A 22,813-nucleotide genomic window follows, 5' to 3' on the forward strand; every position below is an offset into this window, starting at 1 on the left:
TCCAGGGTGACACAAAGTATCTTCTGTGATTCTAACAATTCTGACATGGACATGCATACATAACTATAGATGATTTTTACTCATATCTCGAAATTATGTGCACATCCCACATCAGACTTGTGAGAATCACAGTAAATAATTTGTGTTATTTCAACATTTTCCTATAATTTATATTATATAGTCATAAAAAAAAAAAAAAACAACTCCAACAATAAATTTAAGCATAAGCATAGAAAATAATTAAAAAACAAAAGTTTCACCGATTATTCTAGAAGAGGGTCAGGAAACAGAGGCAAACAGAAAGAAGTCCCGCACAAACACATCATCACACAAGTCACACAACAACAAAAGATCTCCTTAAAAACAGTTATAAACTAGTAAACTAAATCATAAGAAACCCCTCATCTTTCTCCAAATTCTCCATAGCCCCAGCCTCCAAAGTCACTTCCACATCCACACTCCTCCCTCCTTCCTTCCCCTGATACAAATACACCATCCCATCGAATTTGTTATTCGATCCACTCCTCACCGTCTCCGGCTTCCCCCACCCGAAATCCACTTCGTAAACCTTAAACCTCGGCGAACTTCCGATCGCCACACAGTTGATTCCGGCGTCCTTGAAATGAAACAGCTTTGGAGATTTCTCCCACTCTTTGCTCCGATCATCGATCGCCTTCCAATCACGAGATTCTATAACCTTCTGCAACATCGACGCACCGAACTCCGGCGGATTATGCAACAATAGTCCGGCCGCCGTCACAGTAAATATCGCCTGAATTAAGTTTCCGAAGTAGTTTTCCGGCATCGGTGGATCAACTCTTTTACGGCAGTCAGCGGCGAATACGAAGACGGTGTAATCCTCCGAATTTAGATGGCGTGCACGTGTGATGGCACGCCACAGATGGACCCCTAGGGATTGAAAGGTGGAGAATGGTTTTGAGCCGTTGGATTGGTTTGAGTTGATTTCTAATTTGATTTTGTCGATTGTGGGCCCAGAGAATCTGAAGATCTTTTCTATTAGATTTGGGACTGGCTCGATTTCACCGTTGGATGATGGAGTGGACATCTCGAAGGCAGCAGCGGATTCTGGTAGGTCCAGCTTCACACGAGTGTTTCTGGCTTTGGTACGGTCGAGGAAAGGTGGGACCGAGATGGTTTGGGATCCACGACAGATTTCAGCCCAGGAGCCCATGAAGTGCCACGTGGAGTTTCCATCTAGGATGGCGTGGTTGAATGCGCAACCTATCGCGATTCCGTCTTTCAGTTTGGTGAACTGCGCAGTACAGTAACAAATGAATAATGATATTTTAACCAGAAAGTCTTCCCTCGGTCAATATTCGGATGACATGGCATGAACATGAAATCATAGATCTTTTTTCCTCGGGATAAACAGCATTTAGAGAGCTCTTTTTGAGTGTGGATGCTTTGGACGTTCATCAAAGCCACTTTTGAGCATTTATTAAGGGGGATGGGTCTACACTTATCCCGAGGAATCCTCTTCTCAACGTGACATGTGGCTTTCTCACGCTCTTTATTTATTTTATTAATATTTGAGATACCTCCCTGAATACAACACATGTAATCCAAAAAAAAAAAAGGAGTGTTCTTTCCAAAATTGAAAGCGGGCTAGCCCCTTCAAAGTTTTTTCTGTCTTAAGGGTTCATGTTAAAACATGATGATCCTGAGATAAGTATCATCAAGATATGTATTATCTAGATACACAAAATCTCAACCCTTGGATGTTATTCTTACATGGTTGGGATCGTGTGTTATTTCTTACATGGTTGGTGATATTTTGGATTTTTGAATTATTTATTTAAGTTTTATCAAATTCCCACAAATTAATAGGTAATAAAAAATGAGAGTAGCTAACCTGCACAACCAATAGTGGTCGATGTAGACCCTCTAAGTTCATGACACCTGTATACGCCACGATTTCTTGAAGAACAGGAGAGGCTTTCTCTACTGCCAGTGTAGATACCTCTATCTCCTCAGCCACTGCTTCAATCACCTCTACCCCAATATTTTCCTCATCAACATCATCATATTCCACCCTCAACACTCCTTCCTCATCTTTCCCCAACCTTCCTGCAAGAAAATAAAAATCGGCCAAAACTACCCCTAACCCTTCTTTCAATTTCCCCACCAATTCCTCAAAATCACCACCTTTGTAAACTAAAACCTTTTGGTTATAATAGAAGGTCACATAGATAAGATCAAATGTAATCAAAGGGCATTCTTGTCTTCCTAGTTTCTTACTTGGTGTAACACTAGTCTTGTTAATGATCTTCACCTTCATAACCTCCTCCTCCTTCTTCTTGCCTTGTTCAGTTGCCATGATTTGATGATTCAAACTCAATTGAAAAGATTAAGATGAGAATTAAAAGTAAGGAGTTAGACCTAATAAATGTCCCTTCTTATAGTTTCCTGTTCTTGGGTCTAATTATGAATCTTCAAATAATCAAAAGTAGTTTTTTCAGAAGATTAATGATTACCCAACTCAGCAAAATCTGACGCTCTCAAGGTGATGAAATCCTTGTTTGCAATCTCCTGTTTAATTCGCGAAAAATTCATGAATTTTTTGTCAATTTTTTTTTTTTTCAAATTATTCTCCGGATTATTGAATTATTCTGATTAATTCACATATTTAAGTCAGAAAAGAATAAAATGAGTTTTTTTTTACAAATTTTTATAAAACTCGATCGGAAAAAATGGTATTATAGTTGTTGTATTTTGTAAAGTGTAAACTTGCAAATTGGAACAAGTAACGTAAATTTGATGCCATGCTTCAAAACTTTGGGATTATCCACATTTTTAGGTTATAAATGTCATTTTTATTTTTATTTTTATTTTTTTAAATTATGACATGCCCATCTACATTTATGTAAAACTGATGATTTATCCCTTGACTTTGGTCTTTTTTTATAAATTAATGGTACAATAACCTCAATGCCCTTATTATGGTGGTCACCACCATCATTATTACAATCACCACTGTATTGTCATCTTCATCATCACTATGAACATCATTATCATATTATCGGGTTTTTTATTTTCAAATTCTTGAAATGAGACAGATAATACACGTATAAAGCATATGTCGCATATTTTTCATTTATCAAAATTTTAACCAGATTTTTGCAATCCAAAATCGAAAATAACTTAAAATTTTCACGTGTCAAAAATTTTCCATATTCCGAGTTGCTAACAAGGGGAGAAATATAAAAAGAAATAGGATATTTTAGAAACATCACCTTGTAAAATTGGTGATATTAGGTTTACCCCCTTGCAAAATGCAAGATCATGTTTACCCCCCCTTCACTATAAATCACCCTTGCTTTTTCTTAATGATTCAACATTGAAATATTGATCTTTATTAAATAACATTTTTTAAAACATTAAAATTTCATCGTTAAATCATCAAGAAAATGCAATGTTGACTTATGGTCAAGAAGTAAGCCTAATTATGCATTTTACAAGGAGGTAAACATAATATCACAAATTTTATAGGGAGTATTTCTAAAGTACCCAAAGAAATATGGGAATAACATTTCTAAGGACACGTTTGGAAATTCAAAATCGACTAGTCAAGATTGATTCCAATCTGAACTTTATAAACCTTGTTTGGCCACTATGTGAAGCCTACTTTGGCCGTGTAGTGTGTTCCTTTGCCCTATATTGTTGGTCCCCAATAAGAAAGGACAATGTCAAGTTCGGTATTAAAAACTTGACACATATTGTAATGAATCCCAATCATACATTTCATTCGGTACTTGCCAAGGCATAAGATGTGATTTTCACCAAATCTTTAGGATAAGGCTTAAATGATGACAATGAATTGTATGAATTTTAGCGAAAAGGCTCGTGTTTGTTTATTTATTTATTAATTTTAAAATGCAGGAATATAACAAATAAAAAAAAAACTATCATTTTGTCTAACAAAAATAAAAAAACTAATCCAATTATAAGACTTTCGATTAATAACTAATCTCAAGTTAGATTAGGTCAGGAGTCAAGACTTGGTTTGAAAGTTTTCAAATGGGTCTGCTAGGCACATTGATTCGCCCGCTTATCAATTAATTGCGTGCTTAAATCGATTACCCATACAAATTTTTCTGGAATTTTGGGACGAATAAAAAGGGTAATAACATTTGAAAGGGGTTTTGTTAACATGTGGGCAGTGGGCACCTCAATTTTTTTTATACCAAAAATACCCTCAAATGTTTATTTTCAAAGTGTATTTAATGCACCTTAACGTGAGCACATGCTAACAAAAGCCAATTAAATTACTAGTGGTCCTATAGTTGTTATAGTGATTTTTTTCTTCTTCCTTAATTAAAAAAAAAAAAAAAAACTGTAGAAAGAAGAGCTTTTCTCCTTTCTTTTCTCTGCTTTTAGAGTGGTGTATGGTTAAGGCATGATGGACTGGTAATCTATTGGCCATTATATGTGTTAGGGTAATGACGGTCTTTTGTCAGATGCCCCCCAACGCTCCTTGACTTGGTAGTTAAAGAATCATAAATCTTTTTCTTGTGTATCCCAAAGTAAAGGATTTACAATTCTGCGATGGGGGCATCTGAAAAAAGAGAGTCAGATTATCATAGTCCTATATGTTAATGTGTCCATTTATTAAGAGTTGTGATAATCTGACTCTCTTTTTTCATATGCTTCCATCATAGAAATGTAGATCCTTGGCTTCGAGATACTCAAGAAAAAAGATTTATGATTTTATAATTGCCAGGTCAAGGAGCGTATAAAAAAAGAGAGTCAGAAAAGCATGATTCATTTATTAAGCCTTGACTATCAAGAAACATGCTATTTAATTGCGAACCGATCATCTTACAGATCACACTAACTAATAATACAACCTTCACATCGAAGAATCAATGAGCCAGGATTTTCATTAATTTTTATTATGATTTATTATTGATTTAAGTGTGAAGGTGAGGTTTTAATCTTCATTTGTAGTATTACCACACCGACTAATAATACAACCTTCACATCGAAGAATCAATGAGCCAGGATTTTCTTTTATTATGATTTATTATTGATTTAAGTGTGAAGGTGAGGTTTTAATCTTCATTTGTAGTATTACCACACAGACTCCGCCTCCCCCCCAAATTATAATCTCATTCATATAGCACCTTCAACTTTGAAACTTAGCTCAAGATCCAATTTCTTAAATTAAGGCTAATGATTTTCTATCTCTAATATTTTCACTCGGCCCAACATGGCAAGGGCACAAAACCGTTGATCGATTTTCCAAAAAAACCAATCAACGGTTATGTACCCTTGCCATGTCAAACCAAGTGAAAATACTTAAGTAAGAAAATCACGACTCTTAATTTAAATAAAGAACTTTTATTGCCACACCAACTTTTATTATATGGCATTAATTATTGAATTAATCTGATTTCTAATTTGGATTAATGGGGACACCAATTTTTTCTTATTTTTCATTATTGTGCATTCTTTCTCCACCATGAATTCTCTCCAACTAAAATTAAGATCGGGAGAGGGATCAAGGAGATGTGGAAGGAAAAGAGATGGAGTTAAGGTGTCTTTGTAACATATTTTTGGTGTGTTATACAAAAATTCATGAATTGATGTGTTATTATAAAAAAAAGTTGGTCTACATAAAAATCTCTTTAAAATTCTTTATTAAAAATGTTTAATTTTTTCACCATCACGTCTAAGATGCATCAAACCTCATGAACTATAAGAGAGTAAGATTAGTAGGCCACTTATTTATTTATTTATTTTGATAAACATGTTTCTTCATGATAGAAGATTTGGCTTTTGAAAGAGTAAAATCAAAGAATAAGATTTGTTTAACCAACCCCAAATCTATAGGATAAGGTTTTATTATTGTTGTTCTTATTGATAAATAGGCGAATAAGTGAGTAGCCAGCAATTGGTGAAGACAAGTTTGAAATCTTTTAATGGCGTCCACACTGACTAATTTCATCGATAAAAAAAAGAATAAATAAATAAATATTACATAATGTATTAGGTAAGATTTGTCTCACCTCTAACTTATGAACATCCATACAGGGAATTTATTACATATGTATTACAACACATTATATCTACATGATTGAAAATTATATAAAAGAATGATCAATTTTTTTCAATTAAAATCACGCTATAACAAAATAATGATCGTTGAGGCAATACAAAATAGTTTTATAGAATATAAAGTACATAAAAAAAATATTTACTACAACCTTAAATAATGCATCAAATAATCTTACTGCAGTAATTTGTTTTAAACAAAATTTATTTAATAATAATAATAAATTTGTATGCACTACACATACATTAAACCTTATTGTTTAAGAAGGTATAAAATATGCTGGTAACATTATTGAGGGATTTAGATAATTTATTAGAATGTTAAAATTATCATTGACCAAACAACAAAGATTTGATGAAAGTTGTTTATATTGTATTTTAAAAATCATTAGATTATCATTGGATGCACCCCATTATTGGAATGCACCTTATTACATGTTATCACAAATATTGAAATGTAAAATACTAATAAATAATTATATAAATAAAGCAAATCTCACATAATTTAATGAGGAAGATTGGCTAAATGCACAAAATATTTGTAATATTTTTTAATTTTTTGTTGAAGTTACCAAGGGTCTGTTTGGATTGACTTCTTCAAGTGCTTTTGGCTCCTGCGGGAAGCCAAAAGCACTATATCAAACGTTTGGATACATAAGCTTTTGAAGAAGTAATTCCGCAAAAAAGTAAAAATAGTACTTCTGAGAAAAGTATTGAGACCAGTACTTCTCAAAACTATTTTTGCATGGAGCAATTTTGTCTGTCAAATATAAGTTGCAGTTCCAATTATACCCTCGTGAGATTTTACATTTTTTACTCAATATATCCCTCGTTAACTCATCAAAACATAAAACTCTGTCAAAAATACTTCTGAAAGTACTTCTCAAAACATACATCTAAACACAAAATTCTATCAGAACTATTCCGAACAGTACTTCAAAGAGTACTTCTGGGAATACTTATGTTCTAAGTACTTCTGATTCTTTTATCCACATAGGCCCCATAGTTTTTCAAGGGTTAATTATGTTACATCTAATGAATTTTGTTTACATATAGCTAGTATAAATGGACTTATAGAAGATAATTCAAGTAATACTATTGTTAATTATATGAAAATAAAATATGAAAATTATTGAAAAAAAAAGCTTATATTTCTTTAATATTTGCATCATTCATGAATCATCGATATAAAATAAGGGTTTTAGAAGTAATTTTGACATTAACTTGTAGTCAAAACTATAAAAGCTATCTAAAAGAAATTAAATTTAAATATAAAGAACTTTTTAATTATTATGAACGTAGCTTAGGTGTAGTTAGTGATTCTATTAATAGTGTTGAAGTTTATTCTTCTTCTATTTTTAAAATCATCAATTTTATGTCGATTATTATCTAGAATTAGGACTTCTAATTCTATCCAAAGTAGTTCGATGTCTGAGTTACAACATTACTTAGAATCTAACCCATTGGAGGTTGCAATGAGGAGACCTACAATGTGTTAGATTGATAGAAGAGTTACTTTGTTCAATATCGTGTGTTATCTGTGATGGCATGTGATCTACTAATCATTCCAGTGTCTACAGTTGCTTTTGAATCAGTATTTAGTACAAGTGCAAAAATTCTTTCAACATATAGAAGTCGCCTAGTTCCAAAGACAATGGAAGTGTTGATATGCTTTAAGGATTTGTTCCTTGCCGAGAAAGGATATCAAACAAAAGAAGTGGAAAAACCTAATAATGAATTAAGAAAAATATAAACAAGATTAGATTAGAAATATTTTTATTTTTGGGTTGGGTTGTGTAAAGGATAGATAGGTGAGTGGGTGCCAACCTTGTTGGATGTACTCATACTATAGTGATGTAATTCCTCACCCTAAGACTTAAGGCCAATGTACTCTCAATTAGTCAAATATCAATTCTTATATTAAACTATTTATCGAATTTCAGAATTTGTAATGTCATTATTCATTAATGTGCATTGAATGAATAAGATTAATACAAATGCATTTTGAGATTTTTTTTAATATATTTTTAATTTTTTGTCTATCATTATTTATATTAATACACTATATTTTTTTAATTAATTTTTCTAATTTAAGTTTTGCATATTTATAAATTTGAACTTTAATTTAGAAACTAAACTAACGAGAAGAATTTGCACATATTGCCACACTAACTTTTAGCTATTACAAAAATTAATGAATTACATTGAGCATATTGCCACTAATGAATCACATCGAACATATTGCCACACTAACATATTGCAATCACATCGAATATATTGGCACACTAACATATTGCCACTAATGAATCACATGAATCACGTCGAACATATTGCCCCACTAGCTAATATTGTCACAATAACTTTTAGCCATAACATAAATTAATGAATCACATCCAACATATTGCCACACCAACTTTTTGCTATAATTTATAGGTTTGAATGATTGCATAGTAGGAAAATGTGTTCTCAACCTACCCCAAGAAAATGATTTCACACCTCCGAATATTATTCTCTCACAATTACCCTCACTTGAAAAACTAAATCTAACTCTACTTTTTTACATTTTCAAGGAATTCACATAATTTTTTTTCTTATGACTTTTTTTTTTTTTTTTCTAGGAATCCACATTCTCTTTAAAAAAATACTTTAAATCATACAAAATCCTTTTTAGAGGTTAAAGACAATGGGTTTTAGGAATCCATTTTTTTTCCTCTCCTTACATTTTCCTTAAGCAAACGAACAACTATTTTCCTCAGTTTCTATTTCCCTTCGATCAAACGAACTCTCTCAATTTCGACATCAATGTGTACTCTATATCTCCATTTTTTATCCGAAGAGATCGAGCTAAATCTTGAGGCGATCGAGCTGATTAGGGACAAAGATTTGATCTAAAAAGAGAGTTGATTAGGGATGAAGAGAGCTAATTAGGGGCGAAGATTTGATCCAAAGAGAGAGTTGATTAGGGATGAAGATTTGATCCGAAGAGATCGATTCGTTCAACAAAATTTGTAGTCAGTTCGTTCAACAATTTCAGAATTTTGACTAGAGGTTTAAGGTTTCTTATCGATCAAATCAAGGTAAATCTATCTTTGTGTTTTACTTTATTTTCCTAGTTGATTCAAGAGATATAAGGTATTTGATTCCACAAAACCTAATCGAAATTTGCTTCTTCAACAGGTGTTGTTGCTGCGAGGGTTTTCTATTTCGATCATCAAGTATAGATCGATTATCTCCAAATGTTCACTTTTTTCTATCTTTTCATATTTGAGCATTATTATATGGCTTATACAATTGCTAGATTATTGTTAGTAATCGTGATCTAGTGTTCATTGCACAATATGACATGAGAAAGTATTGAGGTTATCCAAACATACAAAGACAATTATCTAACACTGTACCTACTGATCTAGCACAAAGAAGCAGGAAGGATTGTAGGCTCACATGTAATATTAAACGAGATGAAAAACTTTTGACAAAAACATCTTTCTCAAATTTTGAAGAGTATTTAGGCTTTTTATCATTATGTAGCCCATGTACCTCATAATGTATGACCCACAACAACTTGATGGGCAAGTAACTAAATGTTGGTACCCATTTAAACAGAATCGAAATTGGAAAAACCCAATTCTAAATCTTTTTATTAGAAAGGATTTGGATTGTAACTTAAAAATCAAAGCTCAAACTCGAAAAATTTAAAGAGAAGTTACAGGTCTGGTTGGGTTGAATAGAATAGTATGAAGTTCAACCTCCACCATGCACTATAACATCAGAGGTTTTGAATTTTGATTAGATGAAGTTATTTTTTTCACTTTATAAAATTGACTATATATTAACTATACAAATCAAGCTCTGGCCTAATTTGGGTCAGGGTTTTGGGCTTCGATTTGAGTAATGTTTGGAAAGTCAGGACTAGGCTGAATAAATTGAGCTCTAAGCCTGGCTCAGGGCCATGGGTTCTATTTGTTATACCCCTACCCCTCTAAGTTTTGTTTAATATTTGAGACACCCCTTTGGCTTAAATATATCCTTTGACCTTAACCATTTCCGAGATATGAAAATGACCAATATATATATATATATAATATACTCATTTCTTCATCCTAGCTCAAGTAAAAAAAATCTTGATTTTCAAGTCTAACTTGATTTTCAACATCTATCTTATTTCATATACTACTAACGATTTTCTTTTTCATTTCAAATTAGCATTCTTGTGATATGTTCTTTTGTGTGTGTGACTATGTGTTATTGGTTTATAGATGACGTCGTCGTAAAGTGAACTTGGCAATAGATAAAAGTTGGATTCAGTTGCCTAGAAGTTCCCTTGAGTATGATGAAGGAGTTATTAAGTTCTTCAATTTTGCATTCTCTCGTTCAAGATTTAGTAACATGATTAAGTGCCCATGCGTCAGATGTCTTAATGCAATTTTAAAGGATCGAGATAACGTGCATGGTAACTTATTATGATTTGGGATGAATAAATATTATACTTGTTGGACGTACCATGGAGAAAAACTTGAATATGAAAATAATAGTAATGAGTTTGAAGAGGGTGATGATATGCAAGAGATGTTACAAAATGCATTCAGAATCCTTAATTTTGATTATAGAGAGGTTAATGAGTCAAATGATGATGGTTCAGATGAGCCAAACGATGATGCAAACAAGTTTTATGAAATGTTGAAGGATGCTAAGACTGAGCTATACCTAGGTGCACTAAAATTTTAAAATTATCTTTCATTATAAAATTGTTACACCTAAAGATTTTGCCTCATTTTCCATTAATTCATAGGTTTAAGAGATTGCTTATGTCTTCAAAAATAGTTGAAAATATCAAATGGCACGTTGAATGTCGTATACAAGATGGGGTAATGAGGAATCTAGCAGACTTTATGGCGTGGGAAGCTTTAGACAATAAATACCAATCATTTGATTCTGAACCTCGGAACATTAGATTTGGATTAGTCACTGATGGTTTCACTCCTTTAAGTTACATGAGTACTTCTCACAGTACATAGCCTATTGTTTTGATTCCATAAAACATCCCATCATGATGTGTATGAAGCAAACCTCTTTTATAATGTTATTAGTTATTCCTAGTCCTAAGTCTCCCGTGAATGACATCGATGTGTACCTACAACCATTAGTAGATGAATTGTGGATAGAAGTAGTTAAAACATATGATGCATCAACAAAATAAAATTTTCGGATGTATGCAGCAGTTCTATGGACTATCAAGAACTTTCCTACAAATGCTAACTAGTCAGGATAAACCACTTAAAGAAAACTTGCTTGTCCATCTTGTCACAAGGATATTTGTTCAATACAATTGTATAAAGGAAACAAAGAATATTACTTAGGACATCATCGATTCTTACCACTTAATCATAAATTTTGACAAAATAAAATGTCTTTTAATGATAAAAATGAGTTCGGAGTTACGCCAAAACCATTGATAGGCGAGGATGTGTTTAATTAATTACGTGACTACGTGCAAATCATATTTGATGAGACGGATAAATATAAAGATGGGAGGAAAAGAAAAATGGATGATTACAAATTACAAAAGAATTGGAAGAAGAAGAGCATTTTTTCAATTTATCATATTGGAAATATCTTTTGATGCATCATAATTTGGATGTTATGTACATTGAAAGGAATGTATGTGATTATGTGATCGGAACATTATTGAACATTGAGGGTTTAACAAAAGACAATTTGAAGGCCCGTCTTGATATGCAATTAATGGGTATAAGAAAAGAATTTTACCTGATATCGAATGGGTGAAAGTTGTTACTACTACCTACATATTACACAATTTTTTCAGTTGAGAAAAAGAAGTTTTATGAATGCTTGAAGGATGTAAAAGTACCAGATAATTATTCGTCTAATTTCTCAAGGTGTGTTCAAGTCAAACAATGCAATATATCAGGGCTCAAGAGTCACGATTGTTATGTTCTGATGCAACAATTTATTCCACTTGCGTTAAGAAGAATCTTGCCTAGGAATGTGTGTTTGATTTTGATTGAGTTGTCCACATTTTTCAGACAATTATGCTGACTTTCTTTGATATTATGCTATACTTGCCTATTCATTTAACCGATGAGGCCAAGTTGGTCGGACCAGTGCAATATAGGTGGATGTATCTAATAGAAAAGTATTTGTATAGGCTAAAGTCATATGTGCGTAATAAAAATCATTCAGATGGTTCTATTATTAAAGGGTATCTTTGTGAAGAATCATTGACCTTTTACTCGAGGTATTTGTATGAGATTGAAACGAGGTTCAATCAACCAGCGAGTAATAACGATGTTGATGATAGATCAAGTGAAAAATTATCGATTTTTAAAGAAAATGGCCGTGTTATAGGAAAGGTAATCTCACAAATGTTGGGACGGAGTAAGTGGGAACAAGCTCGTCTGTAGGTGCTTAACAACTGTGATGAAATTGTTCCATTGTTCGATAAAATAAATCATTTCAAATCATTTTTATTTATATTCATAATTGATAGTAATCCCTAATTAATGAAATAATTTATTATACAAACAACGCAAACAAATGATTAAAAACACTCATAATCACATGAGTGTTAGGGATGTGGAACGAAAACATGTGAAGGAGTTCATCAAGTGATTTAAACATCATGTATGTGATAAATATCACTAAAATTTATTAAACTCACTTAAATATAGTTTTAAATGTATTAATTTCTTTATTTGATCTTAACAGATTTCACAAATGTGATTAAATGGTTGAGACGTACATAAAAAAATCCATTAATTAGATCTCGGCTCTTCTCATAATGTGATTTTTTTTAAGGGTTTCATTGTAAATGACTTTAGATTTCACACCAAAAAACGAAATAGCCAAAGAAAACATAAAATAGTGGAGTATTTGTCTTTATAGAAACACATAGTTTTGCAAGCGTTAAGGATATTAATTCGGTAATAAGTAATATAGGATACTATGGCATCTTAAATGATATTTTAAAACTGAAGTATTCAAATGGGAATTGGGTCATACTATTCAAATGTCATTGGTGAGATGTCATAAACCATGGGGGATTCAAGCAAGTTGAATATGATTTCAAGTGTGTAAATGTTACACAAACCTTAACCACCAACGAACCATACATTTTTACAAATCAAGCACAACAAGTTTTTTTATATAAAAGACAACACCTATTGTGATTGGCGTGTTATAATAAATACGCAACCACGAGACTTATACAATATAGAGTCGGAAGATGATGTAGTAGAAGAACTTTTCTAAGATAATGAGTCAGAATTGCATCTAAATGCAATTGATACAAATGATGATATTATCACTTGGAATAAAAACGATATCCAAATAGTACTTGTCGAAGGATATGTTGGTGATGATCAATGCTTCATTAATGATGATGATGACGATTACGTCTAGTATATGATTGATTGTGTAAATTTTTATTTTTTTATAATAATAGTTTATTTTAATAAAAATGAAATTACTTTGTCATTTGATGAATATATTGATTTTAATTATTTGAGAAATTGTTGGTTAGATATGTTGCGTAGAAAATCATCCAAACAGGTGGTCCAACAGACAGAGGGAAGAAATAACCCCTCAAATTCAGTCTCAAATGCATCATCTAGTATAGTTAGATCATCTACAAGAATAGGAAATGATAGTAGTAATACAGGTATAATATGTTTTATTAAGTGTATTTGAATGGATTTTTTTTTGTCCAATTTAGTACGATTCTTAATAATTAGTACTTATTTTCTTTTTCGATATGTCTACACTTTCATTTCATTATGTAAAAGTCAAAAAAGATTTAGAGAACTTCTATTGCCATGCATGCTTTTGCTAATGCCACCCCATGAGGTGTGCTAATTCTTTGGTAATTTACATATGAATTGGAGTGGCATAAGCAAAAGTTGGTGTGGCAATAGAATCTATCAAGATGTATTCATATAATTATATTATGCTATATTTTTGGATAACATATATTTATCATACGTGGTCCATGGAAACTTAAAAAATGATTGGAACCCGTTTGGTTTTAATTTTAATCTTCCAATAAAACTTGTAATAGCAACTCCAATTGGTCTCGATATCTTGAGATAGAGATGTCCAAACTTAGCTCCAACCGGTCTCTATATCTCTGACAATTTCATATCTCTGAATTTAGAAACGAAGCAAATTTTTAGAGACAATCTCTATTTCACCATTCATCACATGTAAATACCAATTTTATCCCCACTTTTTCATAAATGTCATTTTTGACTTCCATCTTTTAATAACATTTGTTTTAAATATAATTTTTGACTATAAAATATAATTTAAATACAATAGAAATCTAAATAAATAAAAAATTAATTTCTATTAAAATTAAATTTTAATTATTCTCTTGACTATTGTTTTTTATATTTAAATTTTGATGTAACAAATAAAGTTGGGTTGCTAATAGCAATTTTATTATTTTTTATTTTATTTTTAAATTATGTGGACATTAAATTAAAGAATGAATAGTAATTTAGAAGGGGAACTTGTTGGAGATCACTTTGGTTAAGAGGAGAGCATCTTCTCTAAAATCAGAGATGATACCAATGTAGAATCAAAAAGTAGAAAGAAGTGTTGGAGTTCTTATAAGTGCACCAACCTAAAACGCAACCTGGGACCAGATCCATGATTTCAGTTCTCGCAAAAAGTTGGATTCAGGTCAAATTGATGTCAAATTACAAACCTCTTAGAGCATTTTCTTTTTAGGCAAACAAGGGATTAGTGGTTAAAGGTAGTGAAGGTGAGTTCAACGAGATTTGAATCTAAGTCATGGGATCAACTCTCTTCAAGCCTTTCCCACTTAGCTAAGTTTCCTCTTAGAGTAACTTCAAAATTGGCATCTACTTCAAATAAAGGCTCCAAGCCTTTTTTTCTACTCCAACGAACTCCACCTTTAAATCACTACTCATAACTTTAAAACACATTTAAAAATTAAAAAAAATATAACTCCAAGTTTTTACTTATTATAATCCAATTAAGAGAAAAAATAACATTACTATTGGAACCCCAACTTTAACTTATTACACCCCAATTTCTTAAATTATTTATCACTCACCGATAAAAAAAAATGCACTCTTCAAACGTTACAAAGGTTTGTCTCAAATTATAATCTCACCATTACAAAATACTATAACACTTGTTCAAACAAATTTTATAATTGTTTACAATTATGATTAGGCTCATTTAAAATCATAAACTCCCAAAATATAATAATAATAATAATAATAATAATAATCTAGCAATTATTTAATGTTTCAAAAAATGTCTCTCTTGTTACAAATTAGCAAATGTTCATAAATGAATGAAAGTATTGCTTTATTAATTACATCAATGTTTGGATAAAAAATTTATCACATTATTTTGACTGTGATCGGACCATTATTTAATTTGGTTGGATCATCTTATGTTTAATATATATATATATATACTGGGTGGCCTTTGGAGGCCCTAAAGATAGCCAAACATTTTTCAATGTATAGGTTAGAGCCAAAAATTCATTTTCATAAGCAAGAAAATCTTACAAAATTAGCAGTTCACAATCAAACATAATTTGTGAAAAATTTCCATCGGACTTGATCAATTAATTGATTTGATTTGATCTTTAAAATATTAGATGAAAAACTTTAAAACTTGTAAGGGACGAAAGTGATATTTAAATCATGTTACATGAAAAGAGGAGGCTAAAATTGACGTTCACAAAAAATAAAAATGAGACTTGAAAAAGATGAATAGTGATAAAGGTTGGGACTTCAAATCTTCTCTTCACTTCAAATATAAAGTAATGAATAGTGATCTTTAAACTAAAGGACGGTTGGAGTTTGGTTCAATTATCCTCACTAATCCTCGAGACATGTGCAATCCCCTCTTCCCGCATGCACCAAGTAATTTTTGGGAATAAATCCCTAAAAGAGCATTCAAACCCAAGACCTACACTTCGAGAGGGACGGGCTTGGCCATCCCACTTGCATTCATTAGAGAATGCTTTGCTGGCGCCTCTTGCACCTAAAGGGAGATGCACAATAAACCCTTTTGGTGGTGACTTGATACGTTGTGGTCAGCTCCGGAACCCACCCTAGCAAAAGTATGTAATACTGTGACAGGCATAATTTGATAGGAGACTCACTTGATATTCAAACCTTGGGTAGGAGGCTATCCCCCGGAAATGATTTGACATCTATTATGGGATACATCAACAACAACCAACTATTTTATTTAGGGTCGACCCTATTGTAAGGTCAAGTGTAACATCAAGCTTCCTCTATTTTCTTCTAGCTCTTGAAGACTATAATACACAAAGTGTAATTGTCCACTGCCAAGCAATGTTGCAAATCACCCGTATATAGAGGGAATGACGATCTTGCGTGGCTGGAGTGTCATACGAGGTTACCAACAGTTAGGAGTTTAATTTTGTGGCGCCTATTTACATTGGGGGCCGAGCACTTGCCCCCACATAATTTTGAAAATTGCATTGTCCTATTATTGAAGTTTGATTTATTTTGAATTTGCCCTTAAATAAAGAAATTTATGGCATTTGCCCCCACCCCCTCTATTTTTTTAGTTTATTATGTCCCCCTCTACTTAGATAATTTTTGAGATATCACCTGTGTTTTCGAACAAAGACCCACCATTTTGACCTTGATAACCCCCTTTAATTTTTCAATGAATATTTGAGACACCCCTATACTTTCAAATTGATAACACATGCCCCCTCAATTTTTAATAGATATGTGAGATACCCCTATGTTTTCAAAGTGATGATATATCGCTCGATTCAGTCATCTGGACTTCAGGTCTTCTCCTTCCGTTGCTGTCTCTTCTAAACTCAGTGGCATAAAGATTGGATGATTGCTCGAAGTCGACCCCAAAGCCAGGAGATCCAGTGGGGGTTTTTCCGGATGGCATTGTCAGTCACTTGTCGGATCTCTGACATCCGCTGTTTTTAGAGCTTACCCATTAGGTTGTTTGGGCTCCTCCAATATTTTTGTTGATTTGGACATCTCCATAAACTTCGGTCTTCATAGACTAATGAAAAATGATCTAAATGTCCTTTTCTTTTTTTTTTTCAATCTCTAACAAAAAAAAATCCCTTGAATTTTCTCCTCAAAACTACTCATCTTCAAGCTCTTCAACCTTAGCGGGCAATTATAGTTTGCTCCCTACCCCTAATTGTTGAATAATCAGTTATAAAATCCCAAGCAAACTAATCAACTAATTCTAGAATCCAAACCAAAATGTGTTAGGTGACGGAGCGTTTGTGTGTGTATACTGTATGGTGCGTTTAGACACTCATGAGGCAAATTTTGCAATTTGCATCATAGAGATGATGCATTTCCTATTTATCAAAACAAAAAAAAAAACCGTTCTACATTGACTACATACAACATTGCGCTGACGTCGTGTGATTCACAGAACCACAGATGCTTTTCATTCATGTTTCGAGGAAAAACATCTATGGTTCTGTACACAATGCCACATCAGCGCAGTGTTGTATAAAGTCAGTTTACCGAAAATGCTACATGTAACTCAAGGAAGAGGGCTCCTTCAAAATTTTGAAGTGGGCTGCCCTCTTCAAAGTCGAACTCGGTTGGTGTCCACCCAAAAAGTGTGATTCTCTCACTTGGACCATTAGATTGAATTTGATGGCCGATCTTAGCTGTTCAAATCATGATTGTTGAATCAATATTGTTGTGATAATTATTTGGGCAATCACCTAGACCTCCATAAAAATAGACTCCAAACCCCATCGGTCGACACTGAAAATCAGATTTATTATACCAGAAGGCGGCAAATGACATTCAAAGACACCCTCAACCTCAACGTCCTCAGAGATCAGTCCTCTTCTTCCTCCCATATCTCTAATTTCAACTTGCTTCCATAATTTCTTTCTAACACTATTTTAACACTTGAAATGCAGCTATAACAAAATGGATAAATACAGGAGATGGGCTTGGTTTATATGAAATATTAGCCATTTATGATCCACATAGAATAAACAAAAATTGAGAAATTCAATTTCCTTGAATTGGGGCAATCTTAAGCTTTACTTGGAATTTGGCAGAAACCCATGAACTTACATTGCTTCAGGAGCTTTAAAGAGTTTCTTAGAAAATCTGAATGTAATTAAAAGAAGATTACTAAGAACTAGATAAAGCACATTATTTTGGTGGCTAGCATGAGAGAACGAATTGGCTGAATTTCCATGCAATCACAAGGAACCAAATCTGTGTGTTTTAAAGAGATGATAAGAACCATAAGTGCTCCAATAAGGGTTGATATATTATATTGATTGCGACCTATAAGTGCTGTGCTACATTAGACCTTAAGTTGAAGATGAGCAATCAAATTACCCAAACAGTGACTTGTACTTTAGACGAGGAGACTCCAAAAACTAACAAGAAATTACCCACACATTATAACTCGTCTGTCGGATGCTCCAGCTCTTCCATGGGGCTTTGATCATCAGATTTACGTTTATTGCGTTGCATTTCCATAACTTCCTCTAGTGAAGGATCTCCTGGTCTTCGATGAATTTGATTCCCAATCTTTAACTCATATGCATCGGGTTGGCTCAACACAAACTCTTTCAACTAGCAAAATAAAGAAGATATGGGGGTCTCAATCCATTTGCCTCCCAAACCAACTAAAAGCCAAATAATGATGATCGCAAATACTCGATGGACCCCTAAAATCCCCATTGATCTTGATTTGGCCATGGTAAAAATAAAAATAAAAATAAAATTCTGACTCGGTATCTTAGACTTACGCTTTAGAGCTAAATATTTGAATCATACCTCTGCTATGTCTTGCCCTTTTTCCATGGTGAACATGATTGTGTTCAAATCAACCCCCATGAACTTGGCATCTAAGGCTCCGGTTTTGAGAATCTTTGTCCATTTCATAGCGATCTCAGCTACTGTATCCTGAAAATTTTCAAGATTCAGCCAAGAATTTTATCATTAGAATTCAAATGGTTTCTTGCATAGCTGGCATATGCTATACATAAACTGATCCTCCATGAATTTGTAATGCTAACTTTATGAATATTTTCCATCATGCATAAATTGAACCTTATTAAGATAAATCATCATTATCATAGATCTTGGATCAAAACTTAAACTAGCCGTAAATCAAACTTCATATGTGCTAATAATTTGATAAAAACAAATGTAATTGATGATTGGATGACCCTAACTGTAGATCCTCATCCAATGCACCAGCAACACAAAGGTGGCTGTATGTGTTTTGTGCAAGGTGGGACTTCTCTCTATTAATAGACTTCACTAGTAACTCCAAATTAGTATCTATTACCCATTTTAAGAGTTCTAGAAAGATTTCACCCCTTCATACTCTAGCTAAAATCATCAGATGCCAATTTCTCTTATTGGCATCAATTCTGTTAAGGGATTGCAATTACTTTTCTTCGTGTAAAACACAACTCAAATCCCCTAACACACTAAACTGATACTAAAGTACACTAGTTTTTTTTCTTATCCATTCAATTATGTCTAGAGACATGTCTTCTGCTAAACATGTTCATGTCAATTGTCAACTAACTCAATCCACACTCTTTTAGAGCCTTCGACTTGCATGTTTCCGTTGCACATTACCAAACCATCCCAACTGGCTTTTCTTTATCACTTACTATGGCTACAATATTTTGGTAAATTTTTTCCTTTGAAATTTTATTTTTCTTAGTCTTCTCATTTATCCATCTCAATATCCCCATCTTTGCCACAGCCAAATCTACGGAGATAGTGTTCATGATTACCCAACATTTCAACTCCATAAAGAACAGCCAATTTTACCGTCATCTTATAGAATTTTCCTCTTAATTTGATTAGTTTGGATCATATGACACTCCAGAAGAACTCCTACACTTTAAACTTGACAACACCCTCCTCAATCTCTCCATCCTTATTGATAATGGAACTAAGGTAACATATATTATGTATCCCAGGTATTTCATGACCATTAACTTTTATTGGCCCTTCCTTGATTTGTTCTCATTCTTAAAGTTTCACTCCATACTTTCTGTTAATTTAACCAAAATTGTCGTGAAATGTGAACTACCTAGTTCAAACCAGAAATGCATAAAACTGATGAGATAATTTAAAAATGACAAGAAGTTTATATAATTTATGATACATGAAAATTTGTTAACTAAGGCCGTCGATGGAATTTTTTGAAAATTTTTATTTAAATAGAAATTTCTACTGTTTTGGTATTAGCAAAATAGTAAAAATTTCCATTTAACAAAATCTTTTTGAGAAAAATATTCCTAAGAATTTTTTTCTAAGTTTCCATAGAGGACCTAAAACAAACATCTGCAATTCACACAAGAATCCAGAAATAATTTCAACAAAAACTACAAACCCAATTCTCCAAAACCCTTAGCAACCACAAATGCAATTCACGCCAAAACCCAGAAATAATTCCAACAAAAACTACAAACCCAATTCTCCAAAACCCTTAGCAACCACAAATCCAATAACAAAAAACCAAAGTAAAAAAAAAAAAGGAGGGGGGGGGGATGAAACAACCACAAATGTAATTCACACCGAAACCCAGAAATAATATCAACAAAAAACTATAAACCCAATTCTCCAAAACCCTTAGCAACCACAAATCCACTAAAACAACAATATAAAAAGGGGGGGAATGTATTTTTGTACCGCAGTGCGACGAACGCCAAATCGAAGCTTAACAAACCCAAACGATGGGCCGAAATGCCGCTTCATCATCTCAGCCTGAATCTCTGAAGGATCCATTCCAGGAAAATCTAAAGGTGGGGGATCGAATTCTTCCGAGGGCTTCGATTTCTTCTTGCCCCATTGTTTCCATTCCTCGTCCTCTTCATCGTCAACCACGTCGTCGAGATCGTCTGGGATGTGAACCCTTCTCTTCCCTCCCTCTGCAACTCTAAAAAATCCAACATTTTGGGTGACAAAGTAGATGAGAAGAAATAAGATAAAAACCAGTGAAGAAGAAGAACTAATCTTCTTTCTCATAATCTTTTTGTTTCTTGAGAACAAAAACGATCTGTAGTTTTGTTAATTTTGATCCTTATAAATAGGTTTGGGGCAGTAAGAGAGAAAGAGTGCATAGTCTTAACATACGCACCCGGAACACTTTAGAAGGAAAGCCAGAACCACATGGCTACAACGGCAATCGGACCGATTATGAATATATAAAGGAAGGTATTTTTAATAAGAGAGCTGCTATTGTCACATCAACTTTTGCTAACGCCACACCAAATGTGTTCATTTCTTTGATGATTGAGTGCATTTTGTGCGATGAATATGATAAAATTTGGAGTTTGGTACATTGCTCATTTTAATTCCCTAAACATACATGTTGTACACTGTTCATTTTTTATATGTCTATGAGCTTTTAAGTTCGTCACTTTTAAATTTATGAGTTCATTGATGCGTAAAAGTGAATAGTGTACTGCGTGCATGTTTTTCTAAATAAAAATGAATAGAACAAAAGTTGTGTCGTGTTTTTGTAAATATCTCTTACAAGTGTATAAAGAAGGGTATTTTTAATAAGAGAGTTGTTATTTGCCACATCAAATTTTACTAACTTCACACATCCCCTGATGATTGGTGTGGTATTAGCAAAAGTTGGTGTGGCAATAGCAGCTTTAGTTTAATAAGACAGCTATTATTAACACACCAATCCATAGGTTAAACGCTGCCTAATTTTAAAAAGGATTGGTGTTTTGTAAGTACAAGTTGGTGTCGCAATAGAATTTATCTTGAATAAATATATATTGATCCAATTGAATTGAACCAAAGTGAGTCCCATCATGGTCCGACCAATTTGACAAATAATTCAATTTTTAAAATATTATTGGATGGAGTTATATGACGCTTATTACAAGAATAACTGTTAATTATTTTTGTGGTTTATGCCAATGATTTGTTTATTTTCGATAAATTTTATCTCGAAATGATTTTATTTTTTATATTATTTTTTGATTTTAGGCAAATTCCACCCATGGTCCCTATTAAGGCATGCTAGTTCCAATATTTTTCGATTTGGGTCTAGATGATCGTCTTGCATGGGATATAATTAATAGTAGAGAAAAAAAGTGAATTATAGAAGAAAATAATGTTAGTAAAGTATGCATTTTATATTGTAGGGTTGAAGAAAAATGGAAGGAAGTTGTCGATAGCCTTTCAAGTGCCGATGTGTGGAAATTGGAGGCTTAAGATGGTAATTGGGGGGATTGGATATCAAAGGAAGTGGTTCTCTTGGAAACAAGGTTATGACGACGAAATGTAGTGGAAAGAGTAAATAAATAGTGGAAAAAGAGGAGTTTCCTTTTACTCAAAATGAAAGATTTCATTGGGCTTCTATTGGAATTTGCATACAAATTCTCTCAAAGATACAATATGGTCTTGTCGATAGGAGATGAAACCATTTATATTCGGCAAAACTATTTGAACCTATTGTGATTCTTGGAAGTTGATATAAGGATTGAGAATCAATTCCCCTGAGAAAGAAAAAAAATGAAAAACTTTGAAAAATAGGAATAAGCAACCATAGAGTCATAAACAAGATGTCTCTGAGGAAGAGATCAAAGAGTATCCATACTACAACAAAAAATACCTTTAATGACATTCAAAAAAGTCTATTAATGACTTTTTATAGTGTTCTATTTTTAAGAACACTATTAATTTACTAATTTTAT

At 32.8% G+C, this 22,813-nt stretch overlaps 2 protein-coding genes across 2 annotated transcripts; both read right to left on the bottom strand.

The window, feature by feature from the left end:
* Nucleotides 1–237: 237 nt before the first annotated feature.
* Nucleotides 238–2,338, bottom strand: LOC147393730 (BAHD acyltransferase DCR-like). The gene is made up of 2 exons (XM_086456864.1): nucleotides 1,874–2,338; nucleotides 238–1,273 (listed from the first exon to the last, which is right to left on the bottom strand). The coding sequence occupies exons 1-2, from the start codon at nucleotides 2,336–2,338 to the stop codon at nucleotides 383–385; spliced, it is 1,356 nt and encodes a 451-aa protein (XP_086312990.1). The 3' UTR covers nucleotides 238–382.
* A 16,034-nt stretch (nucleotides 2,339–18,372) lies between these two features.
* On the bottom strand, nucleotides 18,373–21,276 carry LOC147393731 (LDL receptor wingless signaling/trafficking chaperone). The gene is made up of 3 exons (XM_086456892.1): nucleotides 20,790–21,276; nucleotides 18,909–19,037; nucleotides 18,373–18,704 (listed from the first exon to the last, which is right to left on the bottom strand). The coding sequence occupies exons 1-3, from the start codon at nucleotides 21,123–21,125 to the stop codon at nucleotides 18,528–18,530; spliced, it is 642 nt and encodes a 213-aa protein (XP_086313018.1). The 5' UTR covers nucleotides 21,126–21,276; the 3' UTR covers nucleotides 18,373–18,527.
* Nucleotides 21,277–22,813: the final 1,537 nt, after the last annotated feature.

Source organism: Akebia trifoliata, chromosome 10, assembly GCF_017979445.1.
Source record: "Akebia trifoliata isolate Shusen 1 chromosome 10, ASM1797944v1, whole genome shotgun sequence".
NCBI lineage: Eukaryota > Viridiplantae > Streptophyta > Magnoliopsida > Ranunculales > Lardizabalaceae > Akebia > Akebia trifoliata.

Excerpts from the sequence above, each read along its gene's own strand:
- LOC147393730 (XM_086456864.1), bottom strand. The coding sequence starts at position 2,338 with ATGGCAACTGAACAAGGCAAGAAGAAGGAGGAGGAGGTTATGAAGGTG. Across the intron at positions 1,274-1,873 it reads GACCACTATTGGTTGTGCAG|TTCACCAAACTGAAAGACGG; the intron begins GTTAGCTACTCT and ends TGTACTGCGCAG.
- LOC147393731 (XM_086456892.1), bottom strand. The coding sequence starts at position 21,125 with ATGAGAAAGAAGATTAGTTCTTCTTCTTCACTGGTTTTTATCTTATTT. Across the intron at positions 19,038-20,789 it reads TTGGCGTTCGTCGCACTGCG|GATACAGTAGCTGAGATCGC; the intron begins GTACAAAAATAC and ends GAAAATTTTCAG. Across the intron at positions 18,705-18,908 it reads AAGGGCAAGACATAGCAGAG|TTGAAAGAGTTTGTGTTGAG; the intron begins GTATGATTCAAA and ends TTATTTTGCTAG.